This window comes from Trichomycterus rosablanca, chromosome 9 (genome assembly GCF_030014385.1).
Source record: "Trichomycterus rosablanca isolate fTriRos1 chromosome 9, fTriRos1.hap1, whole genome shotgun sequence".
Lineage (NCBI taxonomy): Eukaryota > Metazoa > Chordata > Actinopteri > Siluriformes > Trichomycteridae > Trichomycterus > Trichomycterus rosablanca.
Genome location: NC_085996.1, coordinates 18,779,976 through 18,807,903, shown reverse-complemented (window position 1 = coordinate 18,807,903; position 27,928 = coordinate 18,779,976). Strand labels below are relative to the sequence as shown.

Genomic DNA, 27,928 nt, shown 5'->3' with positions numbered 1-27,928 from the left:
TAGTAACCGCTTTAGCCAAATCAGGCTTGCAGTGGGTTTGGAAGCACTGGGACACAAGGTGGAAATACACCCTGGACAGGGCATCACTTTACTGTAGGGCATCACAGACCACCTGATCCACCTACTGACACGTTTTAGAAAACTATTTAAAAAAAAATCTTGAATACTGATAGTGAGCCATGTTCAAATCCAGTACCCCAGGACACTGGTAATGTCCTATTTAAACAAGTTTGTTAAACTTTGTAATATATGAACTATTTTTAAGGATTCCTCAAAACCTAAGATTAAACCGAAGCCAATTTGATTACAGAGAATCACAGTTTATTGGACCTTATTGGATTTATGTACAGTTCAGTGTAAATTATGGGCTCTTGTAGACACTGGTGTTTGGCTTCCAAATTATGTCCAATCTATTCAGATTGAAAGAGGTGGACACCATTGAGTGTAAATACATCTAAATAAACATTAAAGCAAACATGATGCATCTGACCACGGTTGCCAGAGAAAAAGGAAAAGTGATTATATCCTGCATACCTGTAATCACTCACTCACTCACTCTGAGTACAATACACTCACACTGTATTTTCTCTGTTATATGGCTCAGCCTTTGAGGTTTATTAGTGTTTTGTTTTGCAGGTAGTAGTTTGTTCAAATGCACACATGCCTGACAGTAGATGAGTGCTGACTGTTCCCCTCCAGTCAAGTATTTTATTTCATTAATATCAGACATTGGGCAGCCACAGAAGTTGCTCCTAAACTGTCTGTTATTATTATTTTATGTTAATTGTATTTGTGATATGTGATTACGTTAATTAAAAAGTATGTGTATACTCTTTAATTAACATTTTCTTAATTTCACACTATAATAGCTCATTAGCATACAATCTGCATACAGTCTCAATTTTCTTGTCTCAGTGATTATTAAAGTGAACAGGATGCTTCTGACCAAAGTTTGGAGTGCCACAGCAACGGTCCTGAATACTTTTTAGAGTAAGGGATTTCATGGGCACTTCAGATTCTGTGACTTCAGATTAACACTTCAGGATTTGAGATATTGTTTAAGCTGCGGCCACAAGGAGAGCAAGCAAAACTCCTTAAACTAAATCATTTCTATTCTTGGTATTCTTGTTCTTGTTTTTTATGGTCATAATAAGCAGGGTTTTTTTTTTTAAATTATTTTAGGGTGCTGTGAAGAGGGAAATTGTTCACGGGGTGATAGCGATGAACAGGGGAATTTTTAACAGAGGTGAACACAACTTTGGAAACCCCTAATCAACTTTAGTGCATGATGTTAAAAATCAAATTTGGCATACGTCTAGCTTGGCTGTATCAATCAACATTTATTTGGACCTCATTTTGAGTCCATTGCCAATATCCACATATCTTTGCTCTTTTCCCAGTTCTTCCCACCCAGTTTAATCTCCATGGTTATAGCATAGACATTTGGACCTCTGGGTAACCAAACATGTTGTCTGTTCCCAGACTGCGTCCATGGCCAAACTCCCAGGCTTTTGAACTTTTTCTATTACTTTTTCTCAGGAGACATGATGCAAATGGGCCAAGTGGGGATGCAAACAGTTTAATTACAGCCACATTGTGGGTAAACTTTTAAAGGGTTTTGACATTGAGGGCAAGCCTGCATTTTCTGTCTGTCTTGTTTATTCTCTCTCATTCTCTTTCTCTCTTGCTTTCTTTTGTACTCTTCTTTTTCCTCAGTCTGACTAACTGTATTTTTAGAATTCTAACCTCCCACAACATCTCCTTTTAAAGTAATTTTCTTGTGTTGCTGTGGTGAAAATTTCATTTGCATGCTTTTCTCTCCAATTCTGCTCCCAATCCTCTCTTTTTAATTATTTTTTTATTCCTTTGGCATCTATTTATTTAATATTTTTCTGGCGGTTCTGTTGTTCTCAAGCCCTGTTTGGATAGACCCAAATAAAACCTTTACGTAAGCTGAAAAGTTTTTTTTTCTCACTTCAGAAGCTTCTCAGCTGATTATCAACTGTTCCTATACACTGTCCTGAACTGCCTGCTACTGCACATTCGCAAGCAGGGCTAAACATTGGACGAAAAATTCAAACTGTGTTTTAAATTGTTGGTGACTAGACGCTCAGTTGGCACCACTGTCTAGTCTAGTCAAGTCAAGTCAGTTGACTTGACTTGCTCAACAGGGGTTTTTGTATCTGTTGGTCCTGGAAGTTGCTTTGAGACAATGTCTATTGTAAAAAGCGCTTTTTACAATAGACATTGTCTCAAAGCAACTTCCAGGACCAACAGATACAAAAACCCCTGTTGAGCAAGCCGAGGGCGACAGTGGCAAGGAAAAACTCCCCTAAAATTACAGGAAGAAACCTTGAGAGGAACCAGACTCAGCAGGGACCCACCCTCCTTGGGTGGCCTGGAGGATACTTTAAATAAATAGGATTTATACAAATCATACATACACAAAATTAAAATGAACTAAATATTATAACCAGCAAAAAATTAATAATTGGAGTTATTATTCAGTCCAGTCTGTAATAAAGTCTGTAGTGAGTTCTTGACATTCTTGGTGCAAACACGCCAGGTTTCCGTCACATCTGGCAGGAGCAGCATTGTTGGCACGGCAATCTCGACTTCCTTAACCTCGGGCGGGTAAACAGGTTTCCATTAGAACCACCTTGGGGTAAAACAACAGAAAATGTAGTTAAAAATGTGAGTTGAATAAAATGTCCGTTTTACAGAGAGTAGCTTTAGACTCCAGCACCCCTAATTATTACAGCATAACTAAAAGGGAGAGCGAGCAGGTAACAAGGTCATGAAGGCTTTCTACTGCATTAGCCCACCACCTCTGAGATTCAAATCTAGATCTCATCTATGCAGACATGAATAGCTAATTCTGAGGTTGGGATGGTCAAACCCCTGCACACAGATCTCATGAGAGCTCTAACTTCTAATCTGTGCTTCTGACAGAACTATTGTCTTCTAGCCTCCCACTTATTACAGTTTTAGTGTTGGGCTGGTCCTCCTGTTTAAACTGTGATTAAGATTGTAATTGGTCTAACATCCTCACAGCTTTTTAAGAGCTTCATATAGGCACCACGGTGGGGCAGCAGGTAATGGGAACCCAGCAGCCCACTGGGAACCCAGGTTTAAACCTCACTTCAAGTCACTCTCTGTTGTGGGTTTTCAGATTCATATTTTCTCCTCATAAGTGAGTGAGTACGTGAATGTAAAAGATTGGCACACTTTGCAAAGGTATTTTCATTCTTGCATTTATTGTTTCCAGGTGCGCCTCTTAAAAATACAAGGAATATCAATATCTAGACATAAATCAATTCATATAGCAGGAAAATAAGGTATTGCTAATATTGTACTGTTGATTTCTGCACGTGATGTATTGCAAAAGCTTTTTTCTCTGAACATTTTATTTTTAAATAGTTTAACATGTATTTGCCAAAGAAACTATTAATAATTACAGTACCTTGCAACCTATTTTGTACCTGATTTGTAATAATATACATTTATAAATATGCAGTCTGAAAATACCATTCTTTATAGCAGGACTAGTACTGGCTTAAATACTACGTTATCCTCTCTTTTCAGATGCTCAGTGATGTATACTCTGTATACAGTAATCCCTCCTCGATTGCAAGGGTTGCGTTCCAGAACCCTCTGCGAATGGTGAAAATCCGCGAAGTAAAAACATGTTTATATGGTTATTTTTATAACCCGATTCCATCGGCTTTAGCATTTAGCATCTTGTCATTAAAACCAATGGATTGAGGTAGCACAGCATGCTAACGTCAATATAACATCTATCTTCATGTACCGATAACGGTTACATTTCCTGACAAGCCCGAACTTGCAAATAAAAACACTCGGTACAAGTTTATACAAGTTAAAAATCAGTAATATTTTATTTACTTTTGAAAATAACTCCATTCGTTTGTCCGTACCGTCAGCCATGTTTATTTTTCTGCGAGAGAGGAGCAGCTGACCCGCAATGAATTCTGGGATTGTCTTGATCACTAAGGAAGCGTCGGATGCTCACTCGTTTTTGAGTGAAAATAACGTTGAAACGTTAAGAAGTGAGGATATTAAGGCATCTAGGATTTGGAACAGCATCCTAATCGGGAGCGCGCACAGGATGACGTAAAATGCGTCTATGTAGAGAGAGAGCTAGCTTTTCAAACACACCCCTTGTCTGCAGAAATCCGTGAACCAGCGAAAAATCCGCGATTTATATTTAGACATGCTTGCAAATAAAATCCACGATAGAGTGAAGCCGCAAAAGTCGAAGCGCGATATAGCGAGGGATTACTGTATAATAAAAATATTACCAAATAATAAACTCGAAAAGTGTTATGCATTGATATTGTGAACATGAATCACTTAACAAGGCAACTATATTACAGCCATTAAGAAGCAATTAAAACGTTTAAATTAAAATTAAAATTGGATTTTGTAACTTGAACATGCCACAAAAAGAAAATTAGATCACCCTGTTTTATTGTTTCTTCTCTTTCTTTCAGTCCAACGTTTCACGGCGGCAGCAGCGGATGATCAAGAACAGGGAGTCTGCATCTCTATCACGGAAGAAGAAGAAAGAGTACTTGCTTACTCTGGAGGCTCGTCTGAAGGTTGCACTGTCTGAGAACGAGCAGCTGAAAAATGAGAATGGGTCACTGAAGAAGCAGCTGGAGGGAATGAAGAATGAGGTAAATCCTGTACTGTTACACAACTGTTACATTTATGCAGGGCCATGATGCTGCAGCCTATGTGTGGTGCATGTTGTTGTATATTTACAATCTTATCCAATATCTGAAGAGAGTCTGTAGAATCTGAGCTCACTGCCTATCAGTGTTACTCCTCTTAGCTCCCAGATTATAGGAGCCATTCTATTGGCAATGTTTGTCTGTTTAAATTGTATTGATGGGCGCCTACACGAACGATGATTGGCTCGTTTCTTGGGTGGGATGCCGTAGGGGAATCTTCATAACGGATACAATTACGACCTCTGCTGGCAGATTAATGGTGCCTTTACAGAGGCAAGGGATAATGGAGATCAGTGCGTTACCCTCTTTGCATGAGACAGTCCTAAATGAACCACCTTGATCAGAGTGGAAGTCATCAGCAGTAGAGAGGAAGCAAAATGCAGTCGGGTAATTGGATGTGACTAGATTGGGAGGGAAATTGGAAGTAAATGCAGAAGCACAAAAAATTTCATTGATTGTATTTGCCATATAGCACATGACCATGTGGTGTAACATCATGATGCGGGATGCAGTTATGGTTAGGTGACCTGCTGATCTCTCTTCTTTGTGTCTGTATATAGAACACTGTTCTAAAAGCAACTGCTCCAAAGAGACGTGCAGTGTGTCTCATGGTGGTCCTGGTTTTCCTGGCCTTCAACATTGCACCAATTAGGTAAGCTCACTCATTACTCAAAGAATAAAAATGATCAAGTAACACACACTTTTAATTGACTATTAACCAGCAGTTTGATACAAAATGCCAAATAAAATGACTCAGCAATTTCCCAGTTAAGTACACTTGCCAGGTATTTTTTTTTAAAAGCCGACATTTTAAACCCGTGATTTTAAAATGTCAGAGCAGTAAAAAAGCAGAAGAAACATTAATAACAGTTATGTAGATGGGCTTTTCAGGCATATATATACACCAATAAGCCAAAACATTAGGACCACTTGTCCAGTATGCTGTCTGTCCCATCAAGACATGGACTCAACAGGACATCTGAGGGAGTCTTGTGGTATCTGGTACCAGGACATTACCAGAAGATCCATCAACTTCTTAGGTGGATCGTCCTCCAGTGCATTTGTTGCCATCTCTTCAGCATATCAGGATTTGCCAGACCAGTCAACCTTCTTCCATTGTTCTAATGTCCAGATCCGATACCTGCATGCCTATCGTAGGTGCTTTTAAAGGTGGACAGGTGTTAGCAAGGACACAGGTTTGATGCACTGTGTGTTGACACATTTTGTAAAAAATAACTTGTAAACAGTAAGCGTTCTTACATTATCATCTAGACAGTGTGTGAAAGTAACAGAAAATATTGAAAATATTTGTATCCAGCTTGTGTAAGTAAGTCATGAGATATAATAAGAAGAGTGGCAATGTGCAAACAAATTAAAAGGTAAAGATTTAGGATCAACCACATCAAACTTAAAAAAGCATCTGAAAACACACTCAGATAGGTTTGTTTAGTTGACACTAGCCACTAAGCCATCATTACCGTAATCTAACTTGGCCTGACATAGTTACTGTACTCTAACATGTTGGTCTGCACATATTTGTTCAATTTCTCAAGCAAGTTATATAAAAATGTAACCAACAGAGATTGTCATGTGTTTGTGAGGAAAAATCGTAAGGAAATGTGTAGGATGTAAAGAAAGAAAACATTTGCACACAAAAATACATGTTTTGGACACAAAGTAAAGCGTTTTTAACCTAAACGTATATATTAGTTGTTTATTTCATACTACATTTTCCACATATGCTTTGTGTATAATGTTATCAGACTTGATTTGGACACTTAAGCCTAAAGACTCAAGACTTGAATTAGAGTCTAGTCTAAAGACTCGTGACTTGACTTGGACTTTTGTGATATGTGAACACATCTGCTATGAGCAACCCCTAGCTGTTTTAGATATACTTTAACTGCTGTATGGCCCTAAAGATTATAAGAATGGGGGATGGCAAGCCCACTGGGAAAATCTTTCCTGAACTTAAACTCAACTACACAGGTAGTTGACTGGTCGTGCTGTTTATTTTTAAATTAATTTACATGTAAGTAGTAAATTATTTTATATTAAGAGTAGCAATGCAGCTATGCAGATATTTGTTTTATCGTGATTTAAACACATTTATGCAGCCATAGGCTTTATTTACTCCATCCGTTCAGACTGTTTAATGACTTTATGTTTGTTGCCTCTTTCCATGGTCCAGTCTGTTTGAGGGTGGCACAGTCTCCAGGTCTCCAGTCGGCCCTTATATAAACAACAGACATTTACTAGAATTTTTGCCAGAGAGCAGCAGTGACCAGGGGGATTATGTGCCTCATTCTGAGACTTCTCAACCTGAGTACAGGTAAGAATAAGCTCCATTATACACATGGATGCTAACAGTAAGGTGTTGGGCCATCACAAGCCATCTGAGCAAATGTGATGTATCATTGATTCTATCTGGAACTGTACTGGGCGCATTATCAGTTTTCCACAAGTTGTTTCCTCAGTGGTGTTTAGTTTCCTTGCATTGGCATATCTCCAATATGTGTTCTTTAAGGTGGTCTGATGACTTGGCCCTAGCTTATGATTTCCATAATTTTATACTCATCAAACCATTCAGTAGCCTTTTGTGCCTTGTGGATGGGGGCATTGTTATTGGTGTAGAGACCACTCCCTTATGATTAAAAATGTTTCATCATTTTGGTTTTCAGTCAGAAATTGGAAAAAACACCGATTACATGAAGAATTGAATAAACATTTGATTTGTTTTGCTAAATCAGCAAGTGGGGATATTTAAAAATAAACTCTTGCCATACTTTAGTTTTACTTTACTTTCTCATATGATCTGATCCTTAAACCATTACCACTTTAAAACCTGATTACCACCAGATCCCAACCCAATTAAACAGGGCAAATGATACCTCAGTGGCTAAGATACTGGACTGGTAATCAGAAGGTCGCTGGTTGAATCTCCAATGCTATCAGGTTGCCAGTGTTGGGCCGCTGAGCAAGGCCCTTGACCCCCAGTTGCTTGCACTGTATGCAGTTGCTTTGGCTAAATGCAGTGACTGTAAATGTTCAACACTTATGGGAGTGTTTGGACCAAGATGTTAAACAGAAAGAGTCATTTCAAAACTCTGAAGTACAGTTCCAGAGATTTATGCCAAGGCACATCTAGAGGTTCTTTGTGAAACATCACTGTAGGTTAAGTAGCCTACTTGGCTAGTCCTTTAGATAGTTTGTCACCAATCATTATCTACTAAGTATCTCCTTTACCTAATTTGCTAACTTTATCAGTGGAAAGTGCAATACATTTCTATCATAGCACTTTGCTATTAAATAACCAACTGATTAAGGTCTTCAGTACTAAAACATAAATGACTTAATTTTACTTAATAAATAAAGTACATTTTTCTTGTTGTGTGGTAAAAGTGTTTAGTCTGCTTTCTTCATTTAGTTCTATAGTTCTGTACCTCCTGCTCCCTGTAAGCCAGGAATCATGCTCTGTGGCACTTGGGTCTGCTTCTCATCAGCAGAAACATTAAGGAGCCATGGTTGTCCTAGTTTCTTTCATCCTTCTCCACTTGTGCAAAGCTTGTCTGTGTTACAGTGTTGTAACAGGAGCCACAAACTTCATCTGAGTCTTGAATGCAGCACAGATTTCAGAGCTGTATAAACAACGCTGTTTAAAGCAGAGTCAGCTGTTTGTTCTGTGTACAAGAACATTCAGTTTAAAGCTAATTTAAGGCTCTTCACTTTTATGACGTGCACTGAAGTGTTGACAGCTTTTTGCTACCAATAAAAGCTAAAGGAATTTAGAAACCTAGAGATGTTTACATGGCCAAACATGAAATGATTTCTTATTAAATATAATTAAATTACTGATGACATATTTTACTGATTTTATGCTGCTGTGTTGGGTTATGCCAAATTCACACTACACGACTTTCCAAGTCGTCAGGTTGCTGTACAGTTCACACTACACAACTGAATCTCTTGTAATGGGAAGTCTTTCAAGTCGGTGTGTATTTCACACTACACGACTGATCGGTGATAGTGGGTTTCACACTACACCATCTATCACCAACTGGAATCGCAGGCGAGCTTCTCTGGTCTCCCAAACTACGTTTTGTCATGAAAACAAACGCAAGAAGTGACGAGGGGTTTAATGATACCACGTCCAAAAATGCACGTCAACAAGTAGCGAGTGATCAAAGTTGTTTGTGCGCTGATGTGCAGCGTAAAATTAAAGAGAAAAATAAATGAATCCGAGTGGATTTGGCAACACGACCAGCAGGGATTGTTCTGTTCTGTAGCGAGTTGGAGGTTAATAAATATTTTTTTTGTAATGCAGTGTTGATATTACGGTTCGGCGTGGATGATAAGTTCACAAATATTTTAAAGCTTGTGTGTGTGCCGATGTATTCTGATAGAAACTATATTATCCCCCTCACCACACTCATTGCCAGTCGCAACTGACTGATCCAGATATTCAACATGCTAGATATCTCTCCTCATAAGGTGAGCGCTTGGCGAGCGGCTCGGATCGAGTTGTTGAGTAGTTCACACATAGCGATTGAGAGCCAAGTTTCGATCGCCCGAGCAAACGCTGAGTTGCTCCTGAGCTGCCACATCTAGCGGCGACCAGTCGGCGAGCAAAAATCAGGGCAAAAATCGTGTAGTGTAAACTAGGCAATTAGCAGATGCCTTTATCCAAAGCGACTTACAGTAGACTGTTTACTGTCTGAGCAATTGAGGGTGAAGGGCCTTGTTCAAGGGCCCAAAAGCAGCAACCTTCTAATTACTAGTCCATTACCTTAACCGCTAGGCTTGAGGGGTAAATTTTTTTAATCATTTTCTACTCCTACTTCCCAGCATATGTATGCTATGTCTATTAGTTTACCCATTCCCAATGTATTTGTGTAGATCCCAAATAATTTCTACTGCTCACTTTAGTGTACCTTATGTAGCATTCAAGTGCAGTAGATAGGAAGTCATTTGTTATAACTATATTATACCTCAGTTTAACAAAGCTTGTTAATGTGGGTAAATTCATAAATCAGCTAGTTAAAGTACTGGTCTTGTACTCAAAAGGTTGCTGGTTTAGGCATAATCACTGCCAAGTTGGGCTTCTGGCCCTTAACCCTTAATTGCTGTGATTGTATTCAGTCACAATTATAAAAATAATAACCTCCCTACCTGTAGTCCAGACCTGTCGTCTATTGAAGATGTATGGTGTGTCAAAAAGACCAGAATCAGAGCAGTGACTTCAGTCTCATATGAGGAAAGAATGGGTGAAAATTCTACTTGCAAAACTGCCACAGTTAGTGTCCTCAGTTATGAAAATGAATGGTGATGGAACACAGTGCTAAACACGCCCAACATTTGTGTGTGTGTTGCAGACACCAGATTCTTTTTGTATGTGTTTACTGTATCCTTCTTATCTTTCTCACCACATTATTTCACTTTCTGTCTTTCTTGTGCTCTGTTTTATATTTCTTGTTTAGGGTTGAGGACTTGGGATCAATGCCAGATGACAAGGCTCTTTTGGTGGTTAAAAGGGATCCTGTCTACTTCAGAAACCTTCCTCCCTGTCAGCCACCTGTCAACAAGACCAAGTGCATAAAGTCAGTACTGAGCCTACTCTAGCAGCCATTACTGTAATCTGTTCATTTTTTTGTCACATGTATTTTTTTCCTCCAATTACAGCTACAGTGAGCTTCTCCTTAAACCACTTTAGTTTGTAACTGATCAGTGAGAAGGATTAATCACCCACAGCAAACAAACGTCAATGGAATGAAAGTTAATGTATTGCAGTAATATAATTAATATATTGCAGAATGTGGACATTTCTTGTGAAAGTGGTTTCTTGATCTCCCATATATCTCCCAATATAGTAATTTCCAATTCTTGATTATGAATCCGCTGCCTCTCATACAACCCCCAGTCAGATCAGGAAGAGCTGGATACTCTCCCACCCCTGTAGCTGTATTGTCACCGTAGGCCCCATGTGACTCCACACCCACAGTTGCCCACGTGCCCGGACTAGTCCTTGAGATGGAATCTCAGCTGGAAAAGACCCAGTTCGACCTTACCTGCCTCAAACACGGCTGATTGTATTTGTGTGGATGCCTCTGCTGAGATTATGAACTTATGTGTTTGAACACTCCACACTGGTGTGCTAGCTTGTTGGACCACAGTACCACCCGAGTACCCTGTAGAGGTAGAAAGAGCACATATGAAACAGTAAAGATGTGTTGGGGAAAAAAGACACAGTGGCAGCATGTTTTAGGATTGCTGTTTTTTTCAGGCACTGGCCAGCTTGCATTAAGAAGATGATTTATAAATAACATTAAGACATTTACCAGGAACATGTCAGGGCAGTAAAACAGCATATTAAGCTTAGTAGGAGATGGATGATGTAACAGGACAATGATTTAAAATGCATGATTTTACCTAAATCAACAAACTTCATGTTTTGGAATGACCAGGCAAGACCTTAATCCAATTGAGACACTGTGGTCTGGTCTGAAAAGGGCTGTTATTCTAAGATACCCTTTTCAAAATTCTTTCTTAGCATTGTGCAATTCTGTTCAACAGCTTCATGAAATGTTATTACTGCTGAAAAAAGGTCCTACAAGTTATTATATACCAAAGTTAACATTCTGTGTTTTTAGTCAGGGTTGCAAGTGATTAGTCAGTTTGTTTACTGAAGGCCTAACAATTACAGTTGTTTGTGGGCGCTCGGGTGATGTAGTGGTGCCATACGTTAAGCAGTGCTACCAGCCAATCGGGCAGGTTGAGGCAGGGATACAGATACAGATCGAACAGCCTAGCCACTGGGAGATGCACTTGTCAGTGCACTCTCAGTGCTGGTACCAAGCCAGGGTAAAATAAGTAGGCCATCTAGTGTAAAAAGTCTGGTATGTGGACCAGATCCACTGTGGAGACTGTGGAGGGTTCATAAAGTTTCCTTATGTTAATCCTCATTTATACACTCCAGCAGATCTAATAATATTTTGCTTTTTTCTGTGTGTAGAATGGCCAGTGAGCTAAAGGGATGGGTCTACCGCCATGAGGCTGAGCGCACCAAGAGCCAGCGCAACACCAGCACCCACACCAGACCCCGAACCTTTACGGTACAATTTGTCAAAGACTCTTCCACGTTCAGTCTCTGCCTCTGTAGTACACACACTTCAAATAATAATCTGTCATGCTAGTTTTGACATACGACACACCTAATATTTAGTTATTTATTTCTTTTCACCTCAGTTAGCTACTTTTGACGGCCATCAGCATTCTTCTGGCAAACAAATTTGTTGGTCACTTTGGATTTTTATATACAAAAACCTGTTTTACAAAGTGTACCTGTGTTGCAGTTTCCAATTAAGGCTAAATAATTGAGCTCTGGTAAACTGTATATTGCTGCTTGTCTGTCTGTTGGACAAAACAAGCTGTTAACACCAGAATTTTCCCAATGTTGGGCTCTTATGTGGTGTGTGTGTGTGTGTGTGTGTGTGTGTGACTTATGGATCCACATGGCAAAGAATTATCTGTAAAAGTACAAAATTAAATAGTAAAGTTTCACAAACATGGAAAAGGGTGCAAAAATGTTGGTAAGCTACTAAACATAAGCCGAAACATAAGCAGTGGCAGCAGTTATTAGGAAGTATTGGACAGGTCACACTATAAGTAATATAAGGTGCAGCGGCTGTCCCTGAAAGATGACAAAACTCACAGTTTGCACTGAAAACAGACTGGCCAGTGCTTCCCACTCAGCACAATACTTATCCACAGACAATTGCCTCTCTGTGAGTGGTCAGACAGTATGTCGAACTGTACATAAAGTCATCCAAGAACAAAGACGTTGCTAATGAATCAGCATAAAGCTGCAAAACTAGTTTACTAAAGAACATGAAAGGAAGCCTAATAATAATAGCAGCACAATCTCTGGTCAGATAAAAATAAGATTAACCTGTTTGGATCAGATAAAGTTCAGCATGTTTGGTGTAGGTCTGGTCAGGTCTATAATAATCACTTCACATTACCAGCTGTGAAAATTAGGGGAAGGTACTGTGCAGGTGTATTGGGAGAACAGATTTATAAATGACATCCTGAATGGTACTGTGTACACCAAAATACTTAAAGAAAAGATGATTCCCACTCTTAAAACGCTCGAAAGAAAGAAATGTTCCAACATGATAATGAGCCTAAACACTGCAAAAAGCACACAGGAGTGAAAACCATCACCTGGCCAAGTGTGTCACATGAAATGAATCCTATAGAACACCTTTGGGGAATCCTAAAGCAAAAAAAACAATATGGACATACAAAATAGCAGTTTCTTTCAATGTTTTTAAACCTTGCTGTTTAATACAATAATTTGTTTAAATTTTTGCTTTTTAAATAAAAACAAATTGTGTTAAATACCAGTGAAACGGTTTGTAATTTCCAAACACAGCTTTTTTAACAATAAGCATTTACACTCTCTTGGAAAAGCTAATTCTCACAATTTCTTAGCACCCCGAGCTATAACAAATTTAAAAGTGAAACAGGAGGAAAATCCAGCTAAACACAGATACAGTGTATCACAAAAGTGAGTACACCCCTCACATTTCTGCAGATATTTAAGTATATCTTTTCATGGGACAACACTGACAAAATGACACTTTGACACAATGAAAAGTAGTCTGTGTGCAGCTTATATAACAGTGTACATTTATTCTTCCCTCAAAATAACTCAATATACAGCCATTAATGTCTAAACCACCGGCAACAAAAGTGAGTACACCCCTTAGTGAAAGTTCCTGAAGTGTCAATATTTTGTGTGGCCATTATTATTTCCCAGAACTGCCTTAACTCTCCTGGGCATGGAGTTTACCAGAGCTTCACAGGTTGCCACTGGAATGCTTTTCCACTCCTCCATGACGACATCACGGAGCTGGCGGATATTCGAGACTTTGCGCTGCTCCACCTTCCGCTTGAGGATGCCCCAAAGATGTTCTATTGGGTTTAGGTCTGGAGACGTGCTTGGCCAGTCCATCACCTTTACCCTCAGCCTCTTCAACAAAGCAGTGGTCGTCTTAGAGGTGTGTTTGGGGTCATTATCATGCTGGAACACTGCCCTGCGACCCAGTTTCCGGAGGGAGGGGATCATGCTCTGCTTCAGTATTTCACAGTACATATTGGAGTTCATGTGTCCCTCAATGAAATGTAACTCCCCAACACCTGCTGCACTCATGCAGCCCCAGACCATGGCATTCCCACCACCATGCTTGACTGTAGGCATGACACACTTATCTTTGTACTCCTCACCTGATTGCCGCCACACATGCTTGAGACCATCTGAACCAAACAAATTAATCTTGGTCTCATCAGACCATAGGACATGGTTCCAGTAATCCATGTCCTTTGTTGACATGTCTTCAGCAAACTGTTTGCGGGCTTTCTTGTGTAGAGACTTCAGAAGAGGCTTCCTTCTGGGGTGACAGCCATGCAGACCAATTTGATGTAGTGTGCGGCGTATGGTCTGAGCACTGACAGGCTGACCCCCCACCTTTTCAATGCTGACAGCACTCCTGCGCCTATCTTTCAAAGACAGCAGTTGGATGTGACGCTGAGCACGTGCACTCAGCTTCTTTGGACGACCAACTCGAGGTCTGTTCTGAGTGGACCCTGTTCTTTTAAAACGCTGTATAATCTTGGCCACTGTGCTGCAGCCCAGTTTCAGGGTGTTGGCAATCTTCTTGTAGCCTTGGCCATCTTCATGTAGCGCAACAATTCGTCTTTTAGGATCCTCAGAGAGTTCTTTGCCATGAGGTGCCATGTTGGAACTTTCAGTGACCAGTATGAGAGAGTGTGAGAGCTGTACTACTAAATTGAACACACCTGCTCCCTATGCACACCTGAGACCTAGTAACACTAACAAATCACATGACATTTTGGAGGGAAAATGACAAGCAGTGCTCAATTTGGACATTTAGGGGTGTAGTCTCTTAGGGGTGTACTCACTTTTGTTGCCGGTGGTTTAGACATTAATGGCTGTATATTGAGTTATTTTGAGGGAAGAATAAATTTACACTGTTATATAAGCTGCACACAGACTACTTTTCATTGTGTCAAAGTGTCATTTTGTCAGTGTTGTCCCATGAAAAGATATACTTAAATATCTGCAGAAATGTGAGGGGTGTACTCACTTTTGTGATACACTGTACATGTGGATGCTTTCTGAGTAAATTTAGTAACGGTTATTCCACATAAATGCAGATTCTTTTCACTTTGATGTTGTCTTATTGCACCACTTAAACTGAGCTCTGAACAAAGCGGCTGTTCATTATCAATTTGATAATTTTAAGCTGAACACGTTGAGTTTAAGGGAAGCGTCAAGTTTAAGGGTATGAATTTCTCGACGAAGAGCTTCGAGTTTAGGGGACGTCAAGTTACAAGGTACCTCTGTATATGGTTTGCATATTTATAATAGTGTTAAACTCAGGACTTTACAAAGGCCACCTCAGAAACGTATTTTTAGCCATGTCAAAGCTAAATGTTTTGGGTCACTTTCCTTTTGGAACACACAGTTGCATTTAAGATTAAACTTCCTCTCTGATGGATTGGTTTATCTGGCCACAAAACTCTTTGGCTGCCCAAAAGAATCAGGAAGAAGCCCAAAAGCAGCAACATCTGACAGCTGGATGAAGCTTCTCTCATGAGTCAGATTATCTGGAGTGATAAGTGGAAGGAACACTGTAGACTGTTTTACCTAATCCTCAGCTGCAATAAGATGTGTTCCTATCTCAATGAGATGCAGTCTTTTGTCTTTTTAAACTGAATGCCTAAGTAATCCACACATGGAGCGTTTTGTGTATAGTTATTCTGTGACAGTACTTCATTTTAATTTTTTAGTACTCAGCTCTCTGTTTTATCACTTTACTTGATCCCTCTGCCACAAACACACACTGACACACACACACACACACATACGCGTTTATGTGAAAAATGGGGACGTAAGAGAAACCGCAGTCATATCAGGACCTGCCTTTCTAAAGGTCCTGGAAACAAAATAAGACTATTTTTTGGATTTATTTAGCTCACATATCATCTCTGTCTGTTGCTTTTTTTATTTTTTTACTTTTTTAAAAATTTTCTATTTTTCAGGTTTATGTTAAATGTTAGGACTTAATTTCTGGTTTATGTTCATTTTTAGGACATAAAAGCACACACACTTTAAAGTCAGTTACTACTAACATATTTGGGACATAAAGAAAACTCAGGACTACATCGACAACAATTAATAGAGTATGATTAAGACACAGCTTGTTCTTATTATAAAAAACAAAACAACTAAACACTTATGATTTAAAACAGAGTTTTTAATATAGTGCCTTTTATAAACATGTAAAAGACATTACCATTCAGCATGACGAGAGTAACAGACATATTGACTGCTTTTAACAAAGCTGCTTATCATTTAGACTATCAACATTGTAGTATGCATAGATTTATAAAACAGAATTATCTAAACACGATATAAAAGTGCAAACAAAATGTCAACAGATGTGCTAATATATAGTGAAGAAAATAATTATTTGATACACCGCCGATTTTGCAACTTTTCCCACCTACAAAGACTGGAGAGACCTGTAATTTTTATCGTAGGGACACTTCAACTGTGAGAGACAGAATCTAAAAAAAAATCCAGATAATCACATTGTATGATTTTTAAATAATTAATTTGCATTTTATTGTATGAAATAAGTATTTGATCACCTACCAACCAGCAAGAATTCTGGCTCTCACAGACCTGTTAGTTTTTCTTTAAGAAGCTCCTCCTATTCTGCATTCATTACCTGTATTTATTGCACCTGTTTGAACTTGTTACCTGTATAAAAGACACCTGTCCACACACTCAATCAATCACACTCCAACCTCCTTACTATGGCCAAGATCAAAGAGCTGTCTAAGGACACCAGGGACAAAATTGTAGACCTGCACAAGGCTGGGATGGGCTACAGGACAATAGCAAGCAGCTTGGTGAGAAGGCAACAACTGTTGGCGCAATTATTAGAAAATGGAAGAAACACAAGATGACTGTCAATCTTCCTCGGTCTGCTGCTCCATGCAAGATCTCACCTCGTGGGGTAAGGATGATCCTGAGAAAGGTCAGGAATCAGCCCAGAACCACACAGGAGGACCTGGTCAATGACCTGGAGAGAGCTGGGACCACAGTCTCAAAGATTACCGTTAGTAACACACTACGCCACCATGGATTAAAATCCTGCAGGGCACGCAAGGTCCCCCTGCTCACGCCAGCACATGTCCAGGCCCGTTTAAAGTTCGCCAATGACCATCTGGATGATCCAGAGGAGGCATGGGAGAAGGTCATGTGGTCAGATGAGACCAAAATAGAGCTTTTTGGTATCAACTCCACTCTCTGTGTTTGGAGGAAGAAGGAGGATGAGTACAACCCGTCCCAACCGTGAAGCATGGGGGTGGAAACATCATAATTTGGGGGTACTTTTCTTCAAAGGGGACACAACAACTGCACCGTATTGAAGGGATGATGGATGGGGTCATGTATAGCGAGATTTTGGCCAACAACCTCCTTCCTTCAGTAAGAGCATTGAAGATGGGTCGTGGCTGGGTCTTCCAGCATGACAATGACCCGCAACTAAGGAGTGGCACCGTTAGAAGCATTTCAAGGTCCTTGAGTGGCCTAGCCAGTCTCCAGACCTGAACCCAATAGAAAATCTTTGGAGGCAGCTTAAACTTAATGTTGCCCAGTGACAGCCCCGAAACCTGAAAGATCTGGAGAAGATCTGTATGGAGGAGTGGGCCAAAATCCCTGCTGCAGTGTGTGCAAACTTGGTCAAGAACTACAGGAAATGTCTGACCTCTGTAAAGGTTTCTGTACCAAATATTAACTTCTGTTTTTCCATTGTATCAAATACTTATTTCATGCAATAAAATGAAAATTAATTATTTAAAAATCATACAATGTGATTTTCTGGATTTTTTTTTTTTAGATTCTGTCTCTTACAGTTGAAGTGTACCTACGATAAAAATTACAGGCCTCTCCATTCTTTGTAGGTGGGAAAAGTTGCAAAATCAGCAGTGTATCAAATACTTATTTTCCTCACTGTATAAAACAGAAACATATCTGAACACGACATAAAAGTGCAAATAAAACATCAACAGATGTGCTGTACTGTGCCAAAGTCATGGGCATTTTATGTTTTTCATTTAATATTCTGTTTTTTTATTGGTCACTGCCCTTTGTAGTTCCACTATTACAGACTGTAACTTTCAGGACCACTACAGAGCAGGTGTTATTTAGGTGGTGGATGATTCTCAGCACTGCAGTGACACTGAACATGGTGGTGGTGTGTTAGTGTGTGTAGTGCTGGTATGATGGGATCAGACACAGAAGCGCTGCTGGAGTTTTTAAACACCTCAGTGTCACTGCTGGACTGAAAATAGTTCACCAACTAAAATGCTGTAGGCCGCGTAAAAAAACTCCAGCAGCTCTGCTGTGTCTGATCCACTCGTAGCAACACTACACACACTAACACACCACCACCATGTCAGTGACACTGCAGTGCTAAGAATGATCCACCACCTAAATAATACCTGCTCTGTCCTCGTAATTGTAATAGGAAATTGTAAAGCTGCTTTGAGACAATGCTTCATTGTAAATAAATTTTACTTTGGTCTTGTGGTGGTCCTGACCATTAGAAAACAGAGTAAAAGGGACTAACATGGAAACAGATGGACTACAGCCTGTAATTGTGGTACTACAATTACTGCAGTGACCACTAAAATGTAATTAAAGTATTTTACACAGTACTTTAGAAACAGTGCTTTCTTTTAAGAGTGGTAATTCTGTTTTTGACATAGTATTTAACAGCTGTCCAGTCTCGATTTCTGAGTGCATGTGGTTCAGCAATGATGCATGAGACACAGTCTCTCTTTATAGGGACCCGACAACTTGGAATAAATGTCAGAAGATGTTTCTCAACAGCATTTACTTCTTCATTGCTCCACTTTTTCCTGTCCTTCAGGATACCTGATAAAGTAAATGTGTGCTTTGTTAATATCATATTAATATGGACTTCATTTGCAGTGCCTATAAAAAACATTATACCCTATTCAAATTATTTTCTTTTCTCACATCATACCATGACTAAAAATGTCTTACTTTTTTAACTGTATTTACACATTATAACACAAACTATTAACCTTGCATGAATAAGTAATCAGTCCATTAGAGTAACCATTTTTAAGTTGCTCAGGTACAACCAATCACCTTTCAGATCTTATCCTTCACTGACCTGGTCCTGACCTAAATCTAATGAGGAATAAAAAAATCGGTTGATGGATTTGAAGAGAGCAGTTTATTGTAGGTCCCCACAAAATTTGACTAACTAACAATTTTGCAAAGTTTGTTTGTTTATTATGATTTAAATGTCAGTGATAGCTCAGTGGTTAAGGTACTGGACTAGTAAACAGAAGGTTGCCGGTTCAAGCCCCACCACCACCAAGTTGCCACTGTTGGGTCCCTGAGCAAGGCCCTTAACCCTCAATTGCTCATCGTGTTCAGCTCATTGTGTAAGTCGCTTTGGATAAAATTATAAAAAGGAGGGCGACCATGAAAAGGCAAAGATACTTCAAAAACAACTGAAGTTGGAGATTAAGGAGGGGAAACAGAGAGTAGAACAACAGTTACAACAGGAAGGAGTGCGTCAGGTCTGGAATGGCATGAGAAAGATCACTGGTTTGAAACAGAAGGAAGGAGGGCTGCTTGATGGTGACCAGGACACAGCTGAGGACCTGAATTTGTTCTTCAACAGATTTGAACAATCTACCTCACAATGCCTTCTACCTGTTGCACACAATGCCACCTTGTCATCAGTAACCACACCCTTAACACTTAAACCATATCAAGTGAAAAGGGAACTGGATCGACTTAAGCAGGGAAAAGCAGCTGGACCTGACGGAATCTGCCCCAGGCTGTTGAGGATTTGTTCCAGTCAGCTTTGTGGCATTTTCACACACCTTTTCAACCTGAGCTTGCATCTACAGAGGATCCCCACTCTGTGGAAAACTTCCTGCTTGGTTCCCGTTCCCAAAAAGAGACACCCAACAAATCCCAACGACTACAGGCCTGTCGCCCTTACTTCACATGTTATGAAGTCGCTAGAGAGACTAGTCCTTGCTCACATCAGACCCAGAGTGAAGGAACACATGGATCCTCTACAGTTCGCCTACCAACAAAACATCGGCGTGGATGATGCTCTCATCTATACGTTACAGAGGGCTCATGCTCATCTGGACAGTGTGGACACTACTGTGAGGATTATGTTTTTCGATTTTTCATGTGCCTTCAATACTATACGTACAACCTGCACGGCTAGGTGAAAAGATGCTGAAGATGAATGTGGAACCAGCTCTAGTCTCCTGGGTTTTGGACTATCTATCTTCTAGACCACAGTTTGTGCGACTTAAAAACTGTGTCTCTGTAAAAACCTTAAGCAGTATGGGGGCCCCACAAGGAACAGTCCTGTCGCCTTTCCTGTTTACGCTGTATACATCGGACTTTCAATATAACTCCGACAACTGTTTTCTTCAGAAGTTTTCAGATGATTCAGCAGTCGTGGGTTGTATTAGAGCAGGATGTGAGCAGGAATACAGGGGCACGGTTAAGGACTTTGTGGACTGGTGTAGCAACAACCACCTACAACTAAACATCACAAAAACCAAAGAGATGGTGGTGGACTTTAGAAGGAGGAGGAGGGATCCTGAGCCAGTTACTATCCTAGGAACTGAGGTGGAACTTGTACCCAGCTACAGGTACCTTGGAGTTCAGCTGGACAACAAGCTGGACTGGTCTACACACATGGAGATGGTGTACAAAAAGGGGCAGAGCAGACTGTACTTCTTAAGAAGGCTGAAATCTTTTAACATCAGTAGGCCCCCTTTGTGCACCTTTTATCAGTCTGTGGTGGCCAGTGCTCTTTTCTTTGGAGTGGTTTGCTGGGGTGAGAGTGCTAGAACAATGGACACAAACCGAATAAACAACCAGATCAAAAAGGCCAGCTCCATAGTGGGGTCTGAACAGGACTCAGTTCAGCAGGTAGCAGAGTTAAGAATGCTCACAAAGCTTAACTCAATTATCAAAAACCATTCACACCCACTTCACTCCCTGGAGGTGTTTCGACAGAGCACCTTCAGTCACAGACTGATTCCTCCTAAATGCCCAAGAAGGACGGGCCCTGCTGAGTCTGGTTCCTCTCAAGGTTTCTTCCTGTAATTTTCAGGAAGTTTTTCCTTGCCACAGTCGCCCTCGGCTCGCTCAACAGGGGTTTTTGTATCTGTTGGTCATGGATTTTGTAAAGTTGCTTTGAGACAATGTCTATTGTAAAAAGCGCTATATAAATAAAGTTGACTTAACTTGACTGACTTGACTAAATGCAGGACTGAACGCTACAGAAAATCCTCTTATAACTGCTATCAGACTGTTTAACAATTCACAATAAGCCAAATAAACCATTTATAAGAAATACCTACTTCTGTATGCTATGCATGCACCATTAAACCAATGGTTACATACCTCAATAAATACTAATTTTGTATGCTATGCATACACCATAAAAAAGTTTACATGTACAGTGTATCACAAAAGTGAGTACACCCCTCACATTTCTGCAGATATTTAAGTATATCTTTTCATGGGACAACACTGACAAAATGACACTTTGACACAATGAAAAGTAGTCTGTGTGCAGCTTATATAACAGTGTACATTTATTCTTCCCTCAAAATAACTCAATATACAGCCATTAATGTCTAAACCACCGGCAACAAAAGTGAGTACACCCCTAAGAGACTACACCCCTAAATGTCCAAATTGAGCACTGCTTGTCATTTTCCCTCCAAAATGTCATGTGACTCGTTAGTGTTACTAGGTCTCAGGTGTGCATAGGGAGCAGGTGTGTTCAATTTAGTAGTACAGCTCTCACACTCTCTCATACTGGTCACTGAAAGTTCCAACATGGCACCTCATGGCAAAGAACTCTCTGAGGATCTTAAAAGACGAATTGTTGCGCTACATGAAGATGGCCAAGGCTACAAGAAGATTGCCAACACCCTGAAACTGAGCTGCAGCACAGTGGCCAAGATCATCCAGCATTTTAAAAGAGCAGGGTCCACTCAGAACAGACCTCGCGTTGGTCGTCCAAAGAAGCTGAGTGCACGTGCTCAGCGTCACATCCAACTGCTGTCTTTGAAAGATAGGCGCAGGAGTGCTGTCAGCATTGCTGCAGAGATTGAAAAGGTGGGGGGTCAGCCTGTCAGTGCTCAGACCATACGCCGCACACTACATCAGATTGGTCTGCATGGCTGTCACCCCAGAAGGAAGCCTCTTCTGAAGTCTCTACACAAGAAAGCCCGCAAACAGTTTGCTGAAGACATGTCAACAAAGGACATGGATTACTGGAACCATGTCCTATGGTCTGATGAGACCAAGATTAATTTGTTTGGTTCAGATGGTCTCAAGCATGTGTGGCGGCAATCAGGTGAGGAGTACAAAGATAAGTGTGTCATGCCTACAGTCAAGCATGGTGGTGGGAATGCCATGGTCTGGGGCTGCATGAGTGCAGCAGGTGTTGGGGAGTTACATTTCATTGAGGGACACATGAACTCCAATATGTACTGTGAAATACTGAAGCAGAGCATGATCCCCTCCCTCCGGAAACTGGGTCGCAGGGCAGTGTTCCAGCATGATAATGACCCCAAACACACCTCTAAGACGACCACTGCTTTATTGAAGAGGCTGAGGGTAAAGGTGATAGACTGGCCAAGCATGTCTCCAGACCTAAACCCAATAGAACATCTTTGGGGCATCCTCAAGCGGAAGGTGGAGGAGCGCAAAGTCTCGAATATCCGCCAGCTCCGTGATGTCGTCATGGAGGAGTGGAAAAGCATTCCAGTGGAAACCTGTGAAGCTCTGGTAAACTCCATGCCCAGGAGAGTTAAGGCAGTTCTGGGAAATAATGGTGGCCACACAAAATATTGACACTTCAGGAACTTTCACTAAGGGGTGTACTCACTTTTGTTGCCGGTGGTTTAGACATTAATGGCTGTATATTGAGTTATTTTGAGGGAAGAATAAATTTACACTGTTATATAAGCTGCACACAGACTACTTTTCATTGTGTCAAAGTGTCATTTTGTCAGTGTTGTCCCATGAAAAGATATACTTAAATATCTGCAGAAATGTGAGGGGTGTACTCACTTTTGTGATACACTGTATATAGTACCATACTGTACATTTTTATCTTATTGCTTGTTTTACACTGTAAGTTAATGTTGTATGTATACAAGAGGTTGTTGTTGTCTGAGCTGCTATAACAAAGAAATTTCCTGCAAAGGATCAATACAGACTCTCTCTCTCTCTCTCTCTCTCTCTGTCTCTCTGTCTCTCTGTCTATCTATCTATCTATCTATCTATCAGCGTCTGCTAAATGCCTAAAATGTAAATGTCATGTTTTATACTTTGGTTACATTCATGACAAAAACGGTAGTTACTCAGTACACAAGGTTCATCAGTTCACAAGGTTATATTACACACACTCATGGACAATTTAGTGTCTCCAATTCACCTCACATGCACGTCTTTGGACTGTGGGAGGAAACCCGGAGCACCTGGAGGAAACCCACGCAGACACGGAGAGAACATGAAAACTCCACACAGAAGGGACCCGGACCGCCCCACCTGGGGTTCAAACCCAGGACCTTCTTGCTGTGAGGCGACAGTGCCACCCACTTAGCCACCATGCCGCCCTACCTCCAAAGTAACAACTTTTAGGGAAGAAATAAATTCTTTCTTGTTCTGTTAAATTTAGGTGCAGCATTGGACACTATAGATCATAACATTCCAGCAGGAATGTCAGTGTTAGGTTCCATGCGACAGCTGGTTAAGTTTGGACATGGCACTAAAGATGTACAGTGGGGCCAAAAAGTATTTAGTCAGCCACTGATTGCGCAGGTTCTCCTACTTAGAAAGATGAGAGAGGTCTGTAATTTTCATCATAGCTACACTTCAACTATGAGAGACAAAATGAGAAAAAATAATCCAGGAAATCACATTGTAGGATTTTTAAAGAATTTATTTGTAAATTATGGTGGAAAATAAGTATTTGGTCAATAACAAAAGTTCAACTCAATACTTGTAACATAACCTTTGTTGGCAATGACAGAGGTGAAACGTTTCCTGTAAGTCTTCACCAGGTTTGCACACACTGTAGCTGCTATTTTGGCCCATTCCTCCATGCAGATCTCCTCTAGAGCAGTGATGTTTTGGGGCTGTCGCTGGCCAACACAGACTCCACAAATTTTCTATGGGGTTGAGGTCTGGAGACTGGCTAGGCCACTCCAGGACCTTGAAGTGCTTTTTACGGAGCCACTCCTTCGTGGCCCGAGCGGTGTGTTTGGGATCATCGTCATGCTGGAAGACCCAGCCACGTTCCATCTTCAATGCTCTCACTGATGGAAGGAGGTTTTGGATTAAAATCTCACGATACACGACCCAGTTCATTCTTCCCTTAACACGGATCAGTCGTCCTGTCCCCTTTGCAGAAAAACAGCCCCAAAGCATGATGTTTCCACCCCCATGCTTCACAGTAGGTATGGTGTTCTTGGGTTCTTCTTCTTCCTCCAAACACGACGAGTTGAGTTTTTACCAGAAAGTTCCATTTTGGTTTCATCTGACCACATGATATTCTCCCAATCCTCTTCTGGATCATCCATATGCTCTCTGGCAAACTTCAGACGGGCCTGGACATGTACTGGCTTAAGCAGGGGGACACGCCTGGCACTGCAGGATTTGAGTCCCTCTCGGCGTAGTGTGTTACTGATGGTCCCTTTGTTACTTTGGTCCCAGCTCTCTGCAGGTCATTCATCAGGTCCCTCCGTGTAGTTCTGGGATTTTTGCTCACCGTTCTCATAATCATTTTGACCCCACGGGATGAGATCTTGCGTGGTGCCCCAGATCGAAGGAGATTATCAATGGTCTTGTACGTCTTCCATTTTCTTACAATTGCTCCCACAGTTGATTTATTCACACCAACCTGCTTGCCTATTGTAGATTCACTCTTCCCAGCCTGGTGCAGGTCTACAATTTTCTTCCTGGTGTCCTTCGACAGCTCTTTGGTCTTGGCCATGGTTGAGTTTTGAGTCTGAGTGTTTGAGGCTGTGGACAGGTGTCTTTTATACAGATAACGAGGTCAAACAGGTGCCATTAATACAGGTAACGAGTGGAGGACAGAAGAGCTTCTTAAAGAAGAAGTTACAGGTCTGTGAGAGCCAGAAATCTTGCTTGTTTGTTATTGACCAAATACTTATTTTCCACCATAATTTACAAATACATTCTTTAAAAATCCTACAATGTGATTTCCTGGATTTTTTTCTCATTTTGTCTCTCATAGTTGAAGTGTAGCTATGATGAAAATTACAGACCTCTCTCATCTTTCTAAGTAGGAGAACCTGCACAATCAGTGGCTGACTAAATACTTTTTGGCCCCACTGTAGCTAAGTAGCTCTGTAAGCAGCTTCTAAAAGTTCTGTTATCACCCATGTCCTTTGATGTGTGCGAGGTTTTTTTTTTTACCTTTTTTAATTTTTTTTTATTTATGTATATATTGTAGCCTAGTGGTTAAGGTACTGGACTAGTAACCAGAAGGTTGCCGGTTCAAGCCCCACCACTGCCAGGTTGGCACTGTTGGGCCCTTGAGCAAGGCCCTTAACCCTCAATTGCTTAGACTGTATACTGTTACAGTACTGTAAGGGGTCCAAGGGGGCGTGGTCCGGGGGTACCTCCTGGAAATGAGTTTTTGCAACTTGGGATGTCTGGTATTACCACTAGGTAGAAACAACAATTTTACCTCTGCTTTAGTCAGGTCTTCCCTCTCATCAGTATCCAAAAAAGAATCGTGATCAAATATGTCACTGCTCTTTACAGTCTGAAGATCATCATTTACATTCTAATAGAAGAAAGATGTTTAAACCCAACATCAAATTACAAAATATGAAACTTATTATGAACAAAATAGAAGATTGATTTTTTAAATTGGATTTTAATTATGCTAAGCTACAATATCAGGACTCCACACACACACACTTTCTGGTAATGACATTATCAGGACCTTGTACACTTGAAGTAGAAAATCAGCCTTCACCCCAAAAAGTGTCTAAGAAAGTCATTTTCAGGACCTCCGTTTACTGACTGTTTAACTGGTTTAAAGTGTTTATTAAGGTGGAATTATTAACATTTTGTGTGTTTACACTGTGTTTAAATAATGCATGTTTACCTTCACCGCTCTGATTTCTCCTCTCTGCCCATCAGAACAGTCAGGTTCAGCAGGTGACTTGCTGGTTTTTGTCTTTTCCTAAAAAGTTAGAATGAAATAAGCTATTAAGACATTACAGTAGCATTAATAACACCAATCTATTGTCATAAAACACAATTTATAACCAAAATATGGTTAAATATTAATACAATTTATTTAATATACGCTAAGCTACAATATCAGGACTCGACACACACACACTTTCTGGTAATGACATTATCAGGACCTTGTAGACTTGAAGTAGAAAATCAGCCTTCACCCCAAAAAGTGTCTAAGAAAGTCATTTTCAGGACCTCCGTTTACTGACTGTTTAACTGGTTTAAAGTGTTTATTAAGGTGGAATTATTTAAATTTTATGTGTTTACACTGTGTTTAAATAATGCATGTTTACCTTCACCGCTCTGATTTCTCCTCTCTGCCCATCAGAACAGTCAGGTTCAGCAGGTGACTTGCTGGTTTTTGTCTTTTCCTAAAAAGTTAGAATGAAATAAGACATGAATACATTACAGTAGCATTAATAACACCAATCTATTGTCACAAAACACAATTTATAACTAAAACATGGTTTAATATTAATACAATTTATTTAATATACGCTAAGCTACAATATCAGGACTCCACACACACACACTTTCTGGTAATGACATTATCAGGACCTTTTACACCTGAAGTAGAAAATCAGCCTTCACCCCAAAAAGTGTCTAAGAAAGTCATTTTCAGGACCTCCGTTTACTGACTGTTTAACTGGTTTAAAGTGTTTATTAAGGTAAAATTATTTACATTTTGTGTGTTTACACTGTGTTTAAATAATGCATGTTTACCTTCACTGCTCTGATTTCTCCTCTCTGCCCATCAGAACAGTCAGGTTCAGCAGGTGACATGCTGGTTTTTGTCTTTTCCTATAAAGTTAGAATGAAATAAGACATGAATACATTACAGTAGCATTAATAACACCAATCTATTGTCACAATACACAATTTATAACCAAAATATGGTTTAATTTTAATGCGTTCTATTTCATATACGCTAAGCTACAATATCAGGACTCGACACACACACACTTTCTGGTAATGACATTATCAGGACCTTGTAGACTTGAAGTAGAAAATCAGCCTTCACCCCAAAAAGTGTCTAAGAAAGTCATTTTCAGGACCTCCGTTTACTGACTGTTTAAAAAAGACTATTTTGTTTTTCTGAGTATCTTCTTTGTCTTTCAAAGGACTCCTGTTGCGAAATAAGGTCCCCTCGATATTCGAGGACAAAGCTTCCTTTTTCAATAAGCACAAGGGCAAATACTCCCCTGCCTAGCATAAAAAACAAACATTATTTACTCTAAGAAAAAAACAGTTTAACTATCATTTAGTTGATTAAACACTACTTAAAAGAAAGAGACTAAAATAATACTGCAAAACTACTGTAGAAAAATTAGACCTACCTTTATACTCGTTAATAAATCTCTCTTCAAACCATGGTTTATCTGTGCCTGAAAGAATGTGTTCAACAGCATCTTTTGTGGGGCTTCGCCTAGTTTTTCTTGACATCGTACATCCATACAGAATCCAACTTGAAGCTATGAATTAAAAGAAATGCATTAAAAATATAATTTATAACATACTCATTCATGACCAAATAAATCTAACCACTTAGTGTACTGTAAAATTATGAAATGAATATGCCTCCCTTTATCCTTATTGATGATGTGAGTACAGAAGTACACTCTGAACCCCAGTAAACATGCATTACATTTACTGAACAAACAGTGAACACAAATTACTGTATTACAGACCTGACAGGGCATAA

General features: G+C 40.1%; 1 protein-coding gene across 3 annotated transcripts in view; it reads left to right on the top strand.

Annotated features, from left to right (window-relative positions):
* Positions 1 to 27,928, top strand: part of atf6 (activating transcription factor 6) — a 91,046-nt gene that overhangs the window by 33,440 nt on the left and 29,678 nt on the right. For all 3 annotated transcript variants that reach the window (XM_063002026.1, XM_063002025.1, XM_063002027.1), the window contains exons 8-12: positions 4,515 to 4,700; positions 5,318 to 5,409; positions 6,949 to 7,089; positions 10,235 to 10,354; positions 11,767 to 11,866. In XM_063002026.1, the coding sequence (XP_062858096.1) occupies positions 4,515 to 4,700; positions 5,318 to 5,409; positions 6,949 to 7,089; positions 10,235 to 10,354; positions 11,767 to 11,866 (639 nt within the window). The remainder of the gene's footprint in view (positions 1 to 4,514; positions 4,701 to 5,317; positions 5,410 to 6,948; positions 7,090 to 10,234; positions 10,355 to 11,766; positions 11,867 to 27,928) is intronic.